We start from the raw sequence: 13,592 nt of genomic DNA, 5'->3' as shown, positions 1-13,592 counted from the left end.
GATACGGTCTAATGTAAACTTGGCCATAGTCAAGGTGTGCAGTGCTCCTTTGGTAAGACCAGGGAAGACACTCTCAGAAACAGTCTGTAACCAGAAAGTAGCAGGGTCAGTTGTCTCAAAATGCTCTCTTAATGCAGCATTTCCTTGCAGATCAATGAGCAGATCAATGTCTCAGCAACGGCGTTTAAGCACTCCTTCACAACTGTCCCATCACTAAATGTTTTTTTTAATGTTGCCCCAAAATCCACGCTACTTTTAAGGAACATTCGTTTGCACGTTGCTGGACTGTAAATGTATGTGTGATGAGTCGGGTAGACCTGTCATACTGTGCTTGCAGTTGGGTTATTTTGCGTGCCCTCAGCTCGAAATTCAGGGGATAACTTTGCTCAAAAGAGCTGTGCTTCATTTCGTAGTGGCGCTTCACGTTGCCGCTTTTAATTAATGCCACGTTTCATGAGGCATGAGGCTTCACCATTTTTATCATTCATTCCTTTCAGTTTATCTTCGTTTGCACGTGACGTCATAGTTAATTATGCATGAGGCTTTGAACTGGAAGTGGGCCATGTTGGAGGATATGTACTATATATCCTCCAACATGGCCCACTTCCGATTCAAAGCCTCGTGCATAATTAACTATGACGTCACGTGCAAACGAAGATAAACTGAAAGGAATGAATGATAAAAATGGTGATTATACACTGTATTTCAGGTTTAATTTTTTAAAAGTGGACAATGAAGCTTGTAATACATGTGGTGTAGTTAAGATGAATAATCATGTTACAGTTTAGGAGGAAATCACAAAAGTGGGATCATCCATCTGTTTTCATTAACTTTCTTCAAATGACATTTTCAATACAAGCTGGAAAACAAAGCGTCAGATCAATACTCCATTTCTGCTCGCCTCAGAATCAAGCACTGGTCACTCCTTTCTTTCCACACTGCCTTTGTGTGTCACTTTAGATATATTTAATATTATTTTGCTTGATGACATACAGTACCAGTCAAAAGTTTGGACACACCGACTTATTCATAGGGTTTTTCTGTATTTTGACTATTTTCTATGTTGTAGAACAATACTGAAGACATCAAAACTATGAAATAATATATGGAACATATATGCGGTGAACAAAAAAGTATTAAAAAATATGTTGCATATTTTAGATTCTTCAAAGTATCCAGCGTTTATCTTGATGACATTTTACACACTATTGGCATTATCTTAACCAGCTTCATGAGGTAGTCACCTGGAATGCTTTGCAATTAACAAGCGTGTCTCGTCTAAAGTTAATTAGTGCAATTTCTTGCCTTCTTAATGCGTTTGAGATCAAACAGTAAACAGTAAATAATAAACATACTGTAAATAGCCCTATTCCACAACTGTAGTAATCCATATTATGTCAAGGACCGAACAACTAAGTAAACGACCTCCATCATTACTTTAAGACATGACGTGTCTTCTAATGAATAAAAATAAAGAAAAACAATTGAATTAGAAGGCGTGTCCAAACTTCTGACTGATACCGTATACATTATTTTAAATATTTACACTACCGTTCAAAAGTTTGGGGTCACCCAGACAATTTTGTGTTTTCCATGAAAAGTCACACTTTTATTTACCACCATAAGTTGTAAAATGAATAGAAAATATAGTCAAGACATTTTTCTGGCCATTTTGAGCATTTAATCGACCCCACAAATGTGATGCTCCAGAAACTCAGGGCAAGTTTACATTAGACCGTATCTGTCTCGTTTTCTTCGCGGATGCACTGTCCGTTCACATTAAAACGCCGGGAAACGGGAATCCACCAGGGCCCACGTATTCAATCCAGTTCATGTCTGATCCGGTGCTGTGTAAACATTGAGGATACGCGGATACGCTGTGCTGAGCTCTAGCTGACGTCGTCATTGGACAACGTCACTGTGACATCCACCTTCCTGATTTGCTGGCGTTGGTCATGTGACGCGACTGCTGAAAAACGGCGCGGACTTCCGCCTTGTATCACCTTTCATTAAAGAGTATAAAAGTATGAAAATACTGCAAATACTGATGCAAATACTGCCCATTGTGTAGTTATGATTGTCTTTAGGCTTGCCATCCTTCCACTTTCAAGTGGTAAGTGATATGCGCTGGGATCACACACACAGCGGCTCAGTCCCGAATCACTGCTCGTGCGCTTCACTCGCGTGCCTCTGTGAGCTGCGCAGGGCCGGAGTGTGCACCCTCCAGAGGGCACTCGCTGTTCAGGGCGGAGTGATTTGGAGCGCAGCCGCTGAGGAGGAAGCACTGAGCCGCACTGACACATTTCAACTTACATGCCGAATTAGTCATGTGATTAGCGTATCCGTGTATTGGCGTTGCTGTGTGCACGCGAATCGTGTATTGGCGTTGCTGTGTGCACGCGAATCGTTTTTAAAAACGTTAATCTGATGATCCGCTGATACGGTCTAATGTAAACCCCACCTCAATCTGCTCAAAGGAAGGTCAGTTTTATAGCTTCTCTAAAGAGCTCAACTGTTTTCAGCTGTGCTAACATGATTGTACAAGGGTTTTCTAATCATCCATTAGCCTTCTGAGGCAATGAGCAAACACATTGTACCATTAGAACACTGGAGTGAGAGTTGCTGGAAATGGGCCTCTATACACCTATGGAGATATTGCACCAAAAACCAGACATTTGCAGCTAGAATAGTCATTTACCACATTAGCAATGTATAGAGTGGATTTCTGATTAGTTTAAAGTGATCTTCATTGAAAAGAACAGTGCTTTTCTTTCAAAAATAAGGACATTTCAAAGTGACCCCAAACTTTTGAACGGTAGCGTACTTTCTATTTCTGACACCAATAAATATGAATGGTCATAAAATAGCGGGTGTGTAAAAGTGTGTGTAACTCCAACATCACAAAATCAGAAGAAGAGAACTGGGAACTGGACACAAACACAAAATAGTTTATTCTTGAATGCGTTTGACACAAATTTTGCATGATTCAACTCTTGAAACCATAATTCATATATCATATAAGCCATATAATCTTAAAATACCTTCCTGTATTTGCTGTCAGTTTAACAGAACAGAAATACCTTCAGTTTATTATACTATACATACCGAGTGATACAACATGGTGCAATATGAAATATTTGAACAATGTGTCAAATATATCTTTTTTTTTTCTTCCGGTGCCATTATCATCAACATCATTATCAGCAAAATCATAAATAATAAAAAAAAATCTCAAATGCGAGGGATCAGACTATTAGGCAGCAGACATTAATGATAGAAAAACTCATCTAGTTTCCCCAGAAGCGTTGAGCAAAATGTTTGCAGATATCGGTCTGTTCCCCCAATGGCAGGCCTTGGATATGGTGCATAGAGAGTCTCTCTCTACATGTGCTTGTAGAGGGAGCGGTCACGGGGCAGCTGGGGTTGATGAGCCGTCAGTTTGAGGTGGAAGTGGTAGATAGTGACAGTGATGACGATGATGAGGCCCAGGATGAGCCCCAGCACCAGGGGCAGGGTCTCCTCTAGCCGCTCACGCTGGTCTGTGATGCACTTATACGCTGCGATAGGAGAAAATGTTACCTTTCAAAATAGCACTGTATAAGTACATCAGTAAAGCAGTTACACCCTGAGAGCTTATTCTCTTTGAGCCTTTTTGGATGATAATACCCTTTAAGCATATTGTGCCTTTAAGGTATGATATTTCAGCAGATTTATACTGCTCTGAAAATCAGAATGATCCCGGTATATAGCTTTTAATAACCTTTAGCACATTCTAGCTATCTATGGTATTGGCTTCGAATATATTTAAATTCACAATGCATCGCTTGATAGGAATTAATAGTAGGCTTGTCTCAGCCTATAATATCCAAAGATCACTTGGAGCATCACTTTTGGAAAATATTCTTATCTTCTCAGCTGTAGCTCTGGAATAGAAGGAACAAGAGGAATATCAGATCCATAGGTGTTTTAAAATCAGGATTTAAAATAAAGTATGTTATTGGACCTTTAGGGGTAAACTGTTTGTCCCGCTCCCATTGGGCAAAAGACACAGAACCATCAGAACACGCACAAGGAGACTGAGGAACAGCTTATTCCCCAGAGCTGTAGCCTCCATTACACCACACACACACCCAAGTTGCTGCTAACGCACTGATCACTTTATATTCAGAACTGTAAATACGATGATTACAATCTGTGCAGTATCTACTCACGCTGCACTTTATTTTACTGATGATCACTTAACACATAGGAACATAAAGACACCTAGTACAATTGTGCAATATCTGCCTACACTACAATTCCCCCACTTACTTTATCTTGTATTTTATTTAAGCTGTTTTATCTGAGTCCTACCAAACTAAGTTTCGTTGTATAACTACAATGACAATAAAGTCTTATCTTATCTTATCTTATCTTATCTTATCTTATCTTATCTTATCTTATCTTATCATCTTATCTTATCTTATCTTATCTTATCTTATCTTATCTTATCTTATCTTATCTTCCATCCATTATCTGTAGCCGCTTATCCTATACAAGGTCACAGGAGCCTACCCCAGCTGACTATGGGCGAGAGGTGGGGTACACCCTGGACAAGTCGCCAGATCATCGCAGGGCTGACACGTAGAGACAAACAACCATTCGCATTCACATTCACACCTACAGTCAATTTAGGCTGCATGTCTTTGGACTGTGGGGGAAAACGGAGCACCCGGAGGAAACCCATGCAGACACGGGGAGAACATGCAAACTCCACACAGAAAGGCCCTTTTCAGCCACTGGGCTCGAACCCAGGACTTTCTTGCTGTGAGGCGACAGTGCTAATGACTACACCACCATGCCACCCCCTTATCTTATCTTATCTTATCTTATCTTACAATGGCTTGTCACTGGGAGCGTTCCCTCTAATTTGTACTAAGGGTACTTATTTGTACCCTTTACACTACCGTTCAAAAGTTTGGGGTCGCCCAGACAATTTTGTGTTTTCCATGAAAAGTCACACTTTTATTTCCCACCATAAGTTGTAAAATGAATAGAAAATATAGTCAAGACATTTTTCTGGCCATTTTGAGCATTTAATCGACCCCACAAATGTGATGCTCCAGTAACTCAATCTGCTCAAAGAAAGGTCAGTTTTATAGCTTCTCTAAAGAGCTCAACTGTTTTCAGCTGTGCTAACATGATTGTACAAGGGTTTTCTAATCATCCATTAGCCTTCTGAGGCAATGAGCAAACACATTGTACCATTAGAACACTGGAGTGATGGTTGCTGGAAATGGGCCTCTATACACCTATGGAGATATTGCACCAAAAACCAGCTAGAATAGTCATTTACCACATTAGCAATGTATAGAGTGTATTTCTGATTAGTTTAAAGTGATCTTCATTGAAAAGAACAGTGCTTTTCTTTCAAAAATAAGGACATTTCAAAGTGACCCCAAACTTTTGAACAGTAGTGTATATACAGCATGGGAACATACGAGGGTAAGTCAAACAGTTCTAAGACAAATTGAAAAAAATCTTTATGAAAATAACAAAGCTATTTCTCTACATGTCTTCCATTTAAGTGTAAACACTTCTGCAAGCGGTGTTTCCATCGGAGAATTCCTTCTTTGTAGAATTCTGGGGGATGTCTTTCACACCTTTTGAAATTATAACATCTGTCTTAGAACTTTTTGACTTACCCTCGTATATGTACATTTTTGACCCTAAAAAGATACACATATTGTAGTTACCTTAACCTTTGTGTGGTGTTTGGGTCTGTGGGACCCGTTTTCATTTTTTTTAACCATATATGCTGCTCGTATATTGCTTGTAATTGGGGTGAAGTAAACACCCATCCATCCATCCATCCATCCATCCATTATCTGTAGTCGCTCATCCTGTTCTACAGGGTCGCAGGCAAGCTGGAGCCTATCCCAGCTGACTACGGGCGAAAGGCGGGGTACACCCTGGACAAGTCGCCAGGTCATCACAGGGCTGACACATAGACACAGACAACCATTCACACTCACATTCACACCTACAGTCAATTTAGAGCGAAGTAAACATCTGTTAAGTATTTAATGTAAAATTGTTTGATTGTGTTGAATTTAAAACACTAAAATGCAGCGGGTCCACTAGACCCACGAACACTGGCTGAGTAACAAAAATATGAACACCACAAAAGGGTTAAGGTCCAATAATGAGCCCTAAGGGGTACATTAGTGTAGATTGTACCTTGGGCGACAGAAATGGACTCCTGCTCCGCCCATATATCTTGTTTAGCTTGACCTGCTTTTTTTTCTCTCTCTTTTATCTCATATTTTTAAGATTTGTAATCATTTATAGTAATTTAATTACTTTATTATATCGACTGATTATCAAAATCCATCATAATGACTAAATTGTTTTCATTTTACTTTATTTAACCCTCAAGCAACCGAGTGAGGTCATTTATGACCCCGGGGATATAATTTTGTGTGCAGTTTTTATACATTTGATCTGAAAAAAATATTTCCTACCATGAGTCAGTTAACTCGTCCTACAAGTGTTCATAGGTTTTTGCAGGGATCGACCGAATGGTGTGGCAAGAGTAATGAAAAATTGTGCGGGGTCATTTATGACCCCAGAAAGAAGCATAGGATTTCTTGCAGTAATTCCTTATCAAATTTTGCTTTTACCAACTACTTATCTGTAGGTTGTACTTTTGTTGCAGTGAACCATGGCAAGTAGACCAAGAATAGCGAGATTTACAGCTGCAGAAGCATTGAGACAGAAACTTGAGGCCCAAAGTGATGATGAAAACAGCTCAATTGATGGAGATGATTCAGCATATTACTGCAAACAGGATGTTTGTATACAGTGGTGCTTGAAAGTTTGTGAACCCTTTAGAATTTTCTATATTTCTGCATAAATATGACCTAAAACATCATCAGATTTTCACACAAGTCCTAAAAGTAGATAAAGTGAACCCAGTTAAACAAATGAGACAAAAATATTATACTGGGTCATTTATTTACTGAGGAAAATGATTCAATATTACATATCTGTGAGTGGCAAAAGTATGTGAACATCTAGAATTAGCAGTTCATTTGAAGGTGAAATTAGAGTCAGGTGTTTTCAATCAATGGGATGACAATCAGGTGTGAGTGGGCACCCTGTTTTATTTAAAGAACAGGGATCTATCAAAGTCTGATCTTCACAACACATGTTTGTGGAAGTGTATCATGGCACGAACAAAGGAGATTTCTGAGGACCTCAGAAAAAGCGTTGTTGATGCTCATCAGGCTGGAAAAGGTTACAAAACCATCTCTAAAGAGTTTGGACTCCACCAATCCACAGTCAGACAGATTGTGTACAAATGGAGGAAATTCAAGACCATTGTTACCCTCCCCAGGAGTGGTCGACCAACAAAGATCACTCCAAGAGCAGGGCATGTAATAGTCAGCGAGGTCACAAAGGACCCCAGGGTAACTTCTAAGCAACTGAAGGCCTCTCTCACATTGGCTAATGTTAATGTTCATGAGTCCACCATCAGGAGAACACTGAACAACAATGGTGTGTGCATGGCAGGGTTGCAAGGAGAAAGCTACTGTTGCAAAACAAACATTGCTGCCTGACTACAGTTTACTAAGGATCACATGGACAAGCCAGAAGGCTATTGGAAAAATGTTTTGTGGACAGATGAGACCAAAATAGAACTTTTTGGCACACAAGTCATTCTACTAAAGAATGGTTAAAGAAGAATAAAGTTAATGTTTTGGAATGGCCACGTCAAAGCCCTGACCTTAATCCAATCGAAATGTTGTGGAAGGACCTGAAGCGAGCAGTTCATGTGAGGAAACCCACCAACATCCCAGAGTTGAAGCTGCTCTGTACGGAGGAATGGGCTAAAATTCCTCCAAGCCGGTGTGCAGGACTGATCAACAGTTACCGGAAACGTTTAGTTGCAGTTATTGCTGCACAAGGGGGTCACACCAGATACTGAAAGCAAAGGTTCACATACTTTTGCCACTCACAGATATGTAATATTGGATCATTTTCCTCAATAAATAAATGACCAAGTGTAATATTTTTGTCTCATTTGTTTAACTGGGTTCTCTTTATCTACTTTTAGGACTCGTGTGAAAATCTGATGATGTTTTAGGTCATATTTATGCAGAAATATAGAAAATTCTAAAGGGTTCACAAACTTTCAAGCACCACTGTGTGTGTGTATATATATATATATATATATATATATATACACACACACAGTGGTGCTTGAAAGTTTGTGAACCCTTTAGAATTTTATATATTACACACGCACCTTTTCTCTCTCCTGCTGTATCATTCTGATGTCAAACATTAACACCTATCCCATTAGTCATATCTTCACCCTCCAGTGGAGCTCAGGAAAACATTTTCAAATACCACCTCTCTCACCATTTAAGGTGAAGTCCAGAACCTTCCCCTCTTTTAGATACCTCTGTGATCTCCGCAGGAAGAGGATTACCTTTACAACAGCTCTACTGGTGCATTCAGAGGATTACCGCACAGCACAAGTCATCGTGTAAGCAATTAGGGGTCTAATCTGAAATGGCTCATTGACCCCTGAATGAATAATGCGCCTGTGTAAGATGTGTTACTCTCTCTCTCTCTCACACACACACACACACACACAGAAATACCATGAGAGAAGACATCAGCTATCTCTGCCATACACAGCACCGTGCTCACATCCACACTGTGCATGATCAGCATGAAGTGGCTTAGTACACCAGGCTGCCTTTTTTTTAACTGGGCTTGTAAATCACACGAGTGTAAAGGGGACAAAGCTGACGGCCTCATTAACTGGAGAAGATGGCAATGACGATAAATTTCCAATGAACTCACACTTCAGTCCTGCTCTTCATACTCAGATAATCTCCTCTCGCTATTACACTGCAAGGTGAAGAGGGAGGTTTCCTAACATAACTCCCTAGTTTCCCAAGAGACGCTGACAATGCTGACATTTTCAGAAATTTTATTCAACTGCTAGTCCAAAAAGCACAAGAAACTGCTGTGTCCATTTAACAACTTTTTTTTTGCCTGTAAGTGCTCCCTGCAAATGTACAGAGTATGTTTAATTTGGTTATTGCAGACATTTTAAATAGATTTAATAAGCTACATATGGGTTGAAAAATAAATTAGCGATATAATACACAGTTTGTTAGAATCAGTGACAAACTGTTGAGGAAAATACTGACTCAATTTAAATTATACACTCATGTCATATACTAGCATGTATTGCTTTGTGCATGAGTCAAAAAATATATATATATATATATTATTTTTAACAGTTAGTCTATGAAATCAAGTCGTACATGAGCTGATAATTGAGTTGACTATAAGCCATGTATGACAAGATTGAGTGGAATAACTGTTTTATTCTATCCACATTCACTGGATTTTGAGAAATGAAGCATTTTTATTTTTATTTTTCGCAAATTCGATAAATAAAAACTTTACACAAAACGTCTGACAAAATCATTTCCACTTAGAATGTAAACAAACCAGTGAAATGACAGTAGCAATTTGTAAAAAATCCTATAATAATAATAATAATAATAATAATAATTCTTGAAAAATAAAACGATATGTTCTTACCATCAAATACTTTCATTCCGTATTTTGTTGCTTTTTAGTATTTTTTGTGGTTTTGTTTTTGAGTAGAGTTTTTATTTAATCCTTGTTTTGTTCAGCAACACACTGCCATTTTGTTTTTCTCTACTCACGGTATATGAGCTGATAGCCTAGTAGTAAAGTAGCCTATCAGAGCATGCGATTGCTCATATCCAGTCAATGTGGATATATTATATTATATTATATTATATTATATTATATTATATTATATTATATTATATTATATTATATTATATTATATTATATTATTCTACTCTTACTACTTTGTTTTCGTGCAAGAAAAGGCATTTACTTGACATAATAAGGGAGAAACAGTTCTACAGTAAAAGCAAGAAATTATCATCTTGAATAATATGATTTATATATCTTCTATAATTTTTTAAACTATTAGGACAAAGTAAGACCACAAATTCTCTCTCTCTCTTTCTGTATGAGTGTGTGTATTTCTTACGTTCACTGAATACAAAGTCGCTTTTGATGTCAAAAGGTTGAATCTGGATGTCAGACATGGAGACCGTGATGACTTTCTGATGGTCACTGGAGATGAGGGTGAGGGTCTGCTGAGCTGTGCATGTGTACGAGCGGCCTGCTGGTGTCACCAGGGCTGAGTGATGACGGGTGCTGGCAGTGTGTTTCCCCGCTGCACAAGTACACACACACACACACACATATACAGTACACATGCATTATCTTTGTTGTATTTATTTTAAGCTGCATTCTTTTGATGGGAAAAATGTGTCTAGGGACCAGTCAGATATCACACGATATCAAAATTGTCATGGAATCCTGCCATCATGTGAATGTTCCTATAAAGAGATAATGAGATTAATATTTACCCTCCTTAAATGTGTGGGTGAGTATCCAAATGAATTTCTAATCTACTTCCATGCATCAGTAATTTTAATACTTTGTGTATTACAGAGAGTAAATTGCTCAGTGATGCCATACTCAGTACTACATAACACTATATACAAGTATTTTATATAAGACTATATACAAGTGTTACACAGGTGTATATATTTATGTACTGACACCCAGCTGAAATCACTTATTTTTACACTCTCATAACCCTGCATACAAATAAAACAAAAAAGGGACAAAAGAAAGAAAAATGATTTTCTTAAAAAAAAATCAGTTTTGCTGATTTGACGGAACACAATTAATTATTTTTGCTTGGGTGTTGTTCTATATGTGAAGAAAGGAGCCAGGAATTAACGACACATCACGCACAGATGCAGAGGAACTGCGCAGTGCACTGCAGTGAGAACATCCTTATCTTCACTGAGTGGTTCATTACCGAAAAACACTGTCAATCTAAAAAGCATAGAGTTACCGGCTTTTGTTAGATTTATTATGAGAAGTCATTTGACCATAAATACATTCACTGACCAAAGGGCTTTTGGAAAAGCTCACAGCAAGGTTGCGCATGATATTGCATGATGCGCATGAAAGATTAGTGAATCAAGAAAGGACAAATAATAATAATAACCACTATTATTATTATTATTATTATTATTATTATTATTATTATTATATTGATATTCTCTTATTATATGTATTAAAATTAAAATTATCAATAAATTAAAATAATAATAAGTATTATTATTATTTATATATTGATATTCTCTTATGATATGCATTAAAATTAAAATTATGTAAATTTTATATTAATATTAAAATTATTTAACATTGAAATAATTTATTAATAAATATAAAATATAATAGTAGTAGTAGTAGTAGTACTACTACTACTACTACTACTAATAATAATAATTATTATTATTATTATTACTACACATAAAAGCTTAAAGTGTTCTCACGGTTGTACGCGTTGATGAAGTGCGTTGTCTCAGAGGTGTCATAAATCAGCTGAACCTTGCTTATCTTCCACACTTCACTCTCTTTAGTTTTCCCATCTCTTCTCACGGTGTGTTTCTCCTAAACACACACACACACACACACACACACACACACACACACACACACACACACACACACACACACACACTGTACCAATATGTTTTGGGTTTGTTCCTTTTTTTTTTGTGGGAACCAGCCAAATATTTTCCCAACTGCAAAATCATCATTACCTTATCACACTATACAAATCAAGGGATTCAAAACATGCCCGTAGCCATACACACACATGCAAGCGCACACTGTGGGCTCAACTCTCAGATGACTTTGTAATCTGCACCCGTTGAGTGAGTGTCCATGGTGTTAATGAAAGTGCCGAGTTTCTGACCCTGTGTGAGACTGGAGCAGGCAAGTCAGATGTGCGCACCTTGCTGAAGTACAGGCGGAACGTGAAGGCGTTATTGCTCCAGGAGATGTGCAGCTCTGCCTCACTGCTTCCACACGTGCCTGCGATCTGCGCACCACGGGGGAGGGACAGAGCCGCCTGCTCCATGATCAACTGCGGACCAACCACACCATCATCAAAGAGCCATGTCACACCTACATGCGCTTTTCAAAACTCCAACTGTTAGTAAATGAATTGATTAAAAATGAGAGAAAATCTTAAGGCAGTCAGTCGGGCTTAATAAGTGAGAGAACTTACGTCTATTCCGTTAAGCGCGAGGACGTCGTAGGGGATGATGAATTTCACTGCGAACTCTGCCATCAAACAAGTCGTCCCATTTTCACGCACCACGAAAATGTCTTTGTCCGGGTTTGGAGACAGACCAGACAGATTCTCCACTTCCTGCTCTGCTACAACCGAGACCCCCGACAGCACGCCTGCAGTTCAGCCAGGATGTTCATGTTACTGAGCTCTGAACAACATATCAGTTTGCTCAGTCCTCCTGCAGCAAGCACTTTCTTTGTCTGTTCTTTCGTTTCAAAATCACACAATACACTCTGAAAATCAGCACTGAACTGGGAGCTCTACAGACGCTCATCAGTGGAGTTATACTGTACCATCAGGGGTAGTTGAAGGGACAGCATAAGGAACATGATAAGGAACATCAGTTGGACTCTAAGGAGCACAGCTGTGCCTCTGAGAGGACATTTACATTTTACCTTATGGAGAAACCAGACCTGTACTTTTCCCCATCTCAGTGAACAAAGTACTCAGGCTACTTACAAATCCGTTTGTATTAAATAGTATAACGTTAGTGCACTTATGCTGATATACAATATTAAGACTAAAGATCAATTAAACATGATGAAATTACTATTGCTCAGACTTTAAACACAATAGAGAACACTAAAGTGAGTACAAAGGCTTATCACTGTGTATAGTGAAACAACCACCTTTAGGGTAGATTATATTAAAGATCACGATTGCACCATATTAGTACAGCATATTTATAGTGTACCCTACACACACACACACACACACACACACACGGTTCTAGGGAAGTGTGCGCTTTGGGACGCAGCCGCAGTTTCGGCGCTGTACTTACAGAGGAGACAGAGGAAAACTCCGGCGCTGTCCACGGTGCTGAACCTCAGCCACTCCATGCTGACGCACGCGCAGTCTCTGAACCAAACCAAACTGAAGATTTGGATGAATTTAAGAAAAAATAAATAAAATTAAATTAAACAATAATGCACCACGGACACGCTGCACGACTTTCCGGAGTAACCCTCAGATCATTGCGGATGCAGCAAAATCCGGGTGTCTCCTGAGTGAGGTAGCATCCGGTCACTACGCGCACCAACTCATTTGATGAGGGGTACTCTAAAGATGAAGATAGTAAAAACGTTGAAAAAACAAGTGCTGCAGATATAGTCTACACTGCACATACAACCAAAGAGGAGATTTTATCAGTGGTGGAAGTTCCGGTAAGTTGGCCAGGTGAGGACGCACCGCACCACTACTCCCGCAATGCTGTTATTTCCATATCTGGGTTCTCAGCTGGGGCGCAGGAGGAAATCGCTGCACCTCTTCCTTTCCCCTCCCCTCCTCTCCCCTCCCTCCTTCCTTACTCCATCTAAGAGGC

At 39.0% G+C, this 13,592-nt stretch overlaps 1 protein-coding gene across 1 annotated transcript; it reads right to left on the bottom strand.

Annotated features, from left to right (window-relative positions):
• Positions 1–3,381: 3,381 nt before the first annotated feature.
• Positions 3,382–13,110, bottom strand: lamp5 (lysosomal associated membrane protein family member 5). Its single transcript, XM_060916103.1, has 6 exons — positions 13,053–13,110; positions 12,206–12,384; positions 11,930–12,061; positions 11,466–11,583; positions 10,097–10,285; positions 3,382–3,557 (listed from the first exon to the last, which is right to left on the bottom strand). Exons 1-6 carry the CDS (start codon positions 13,108–13,110, stop codon positions 3,382–3,384), a joined length of 852 nt encoding a protein of 283 aa, XP_060772086.1.
• Between the last annotated feature and the right edge of the window lie 482 nt (positions 13,111–13,592).

Source organism: Neoarius graeffei, chromosome 3, assembly GCF_027579695.1.
Source record: "Neoarius graeffei isolate fNeoGra1 chromosome 3, fNeoGra1.pri, whole genome shotgun sequence".
NCBI lineage: Eukaryota > Metazoa > Chordata > Actinopteri > Siluriformes > Ariidae > Neoarius > Neoarius graeffei.
Note: the sequence above shows the minus strand (reverse complement) of the source record. Positions and strands in the feature narration are given on the sequence as shown.

Bases quoted from the DNA above. Each gene is read 5' to 3' on its own strand.
- lamp5 (XM_060916103.1), bottom strand. From the start codon at position 13,110: ATGGAGTGGCTGAGGTTCAGCACCGTGGACAGCGCCGGAGTTTTCCTC. The intron at 12,062-12,205 runs GTAAGTTCTCTC...GTTGGTCCGCAG, and splicing joins TCGCGCTTAACGGAATAGAC to TTGATCATGGAGCAGGCGGC. The intron at 11,584-11,929 runs GTGCGCACATCT...GTGTGTGTTTAG, and splicing joins TCCGCCTGTACTTCAGCAAG to GAGAAACACACCGTGAGAAG.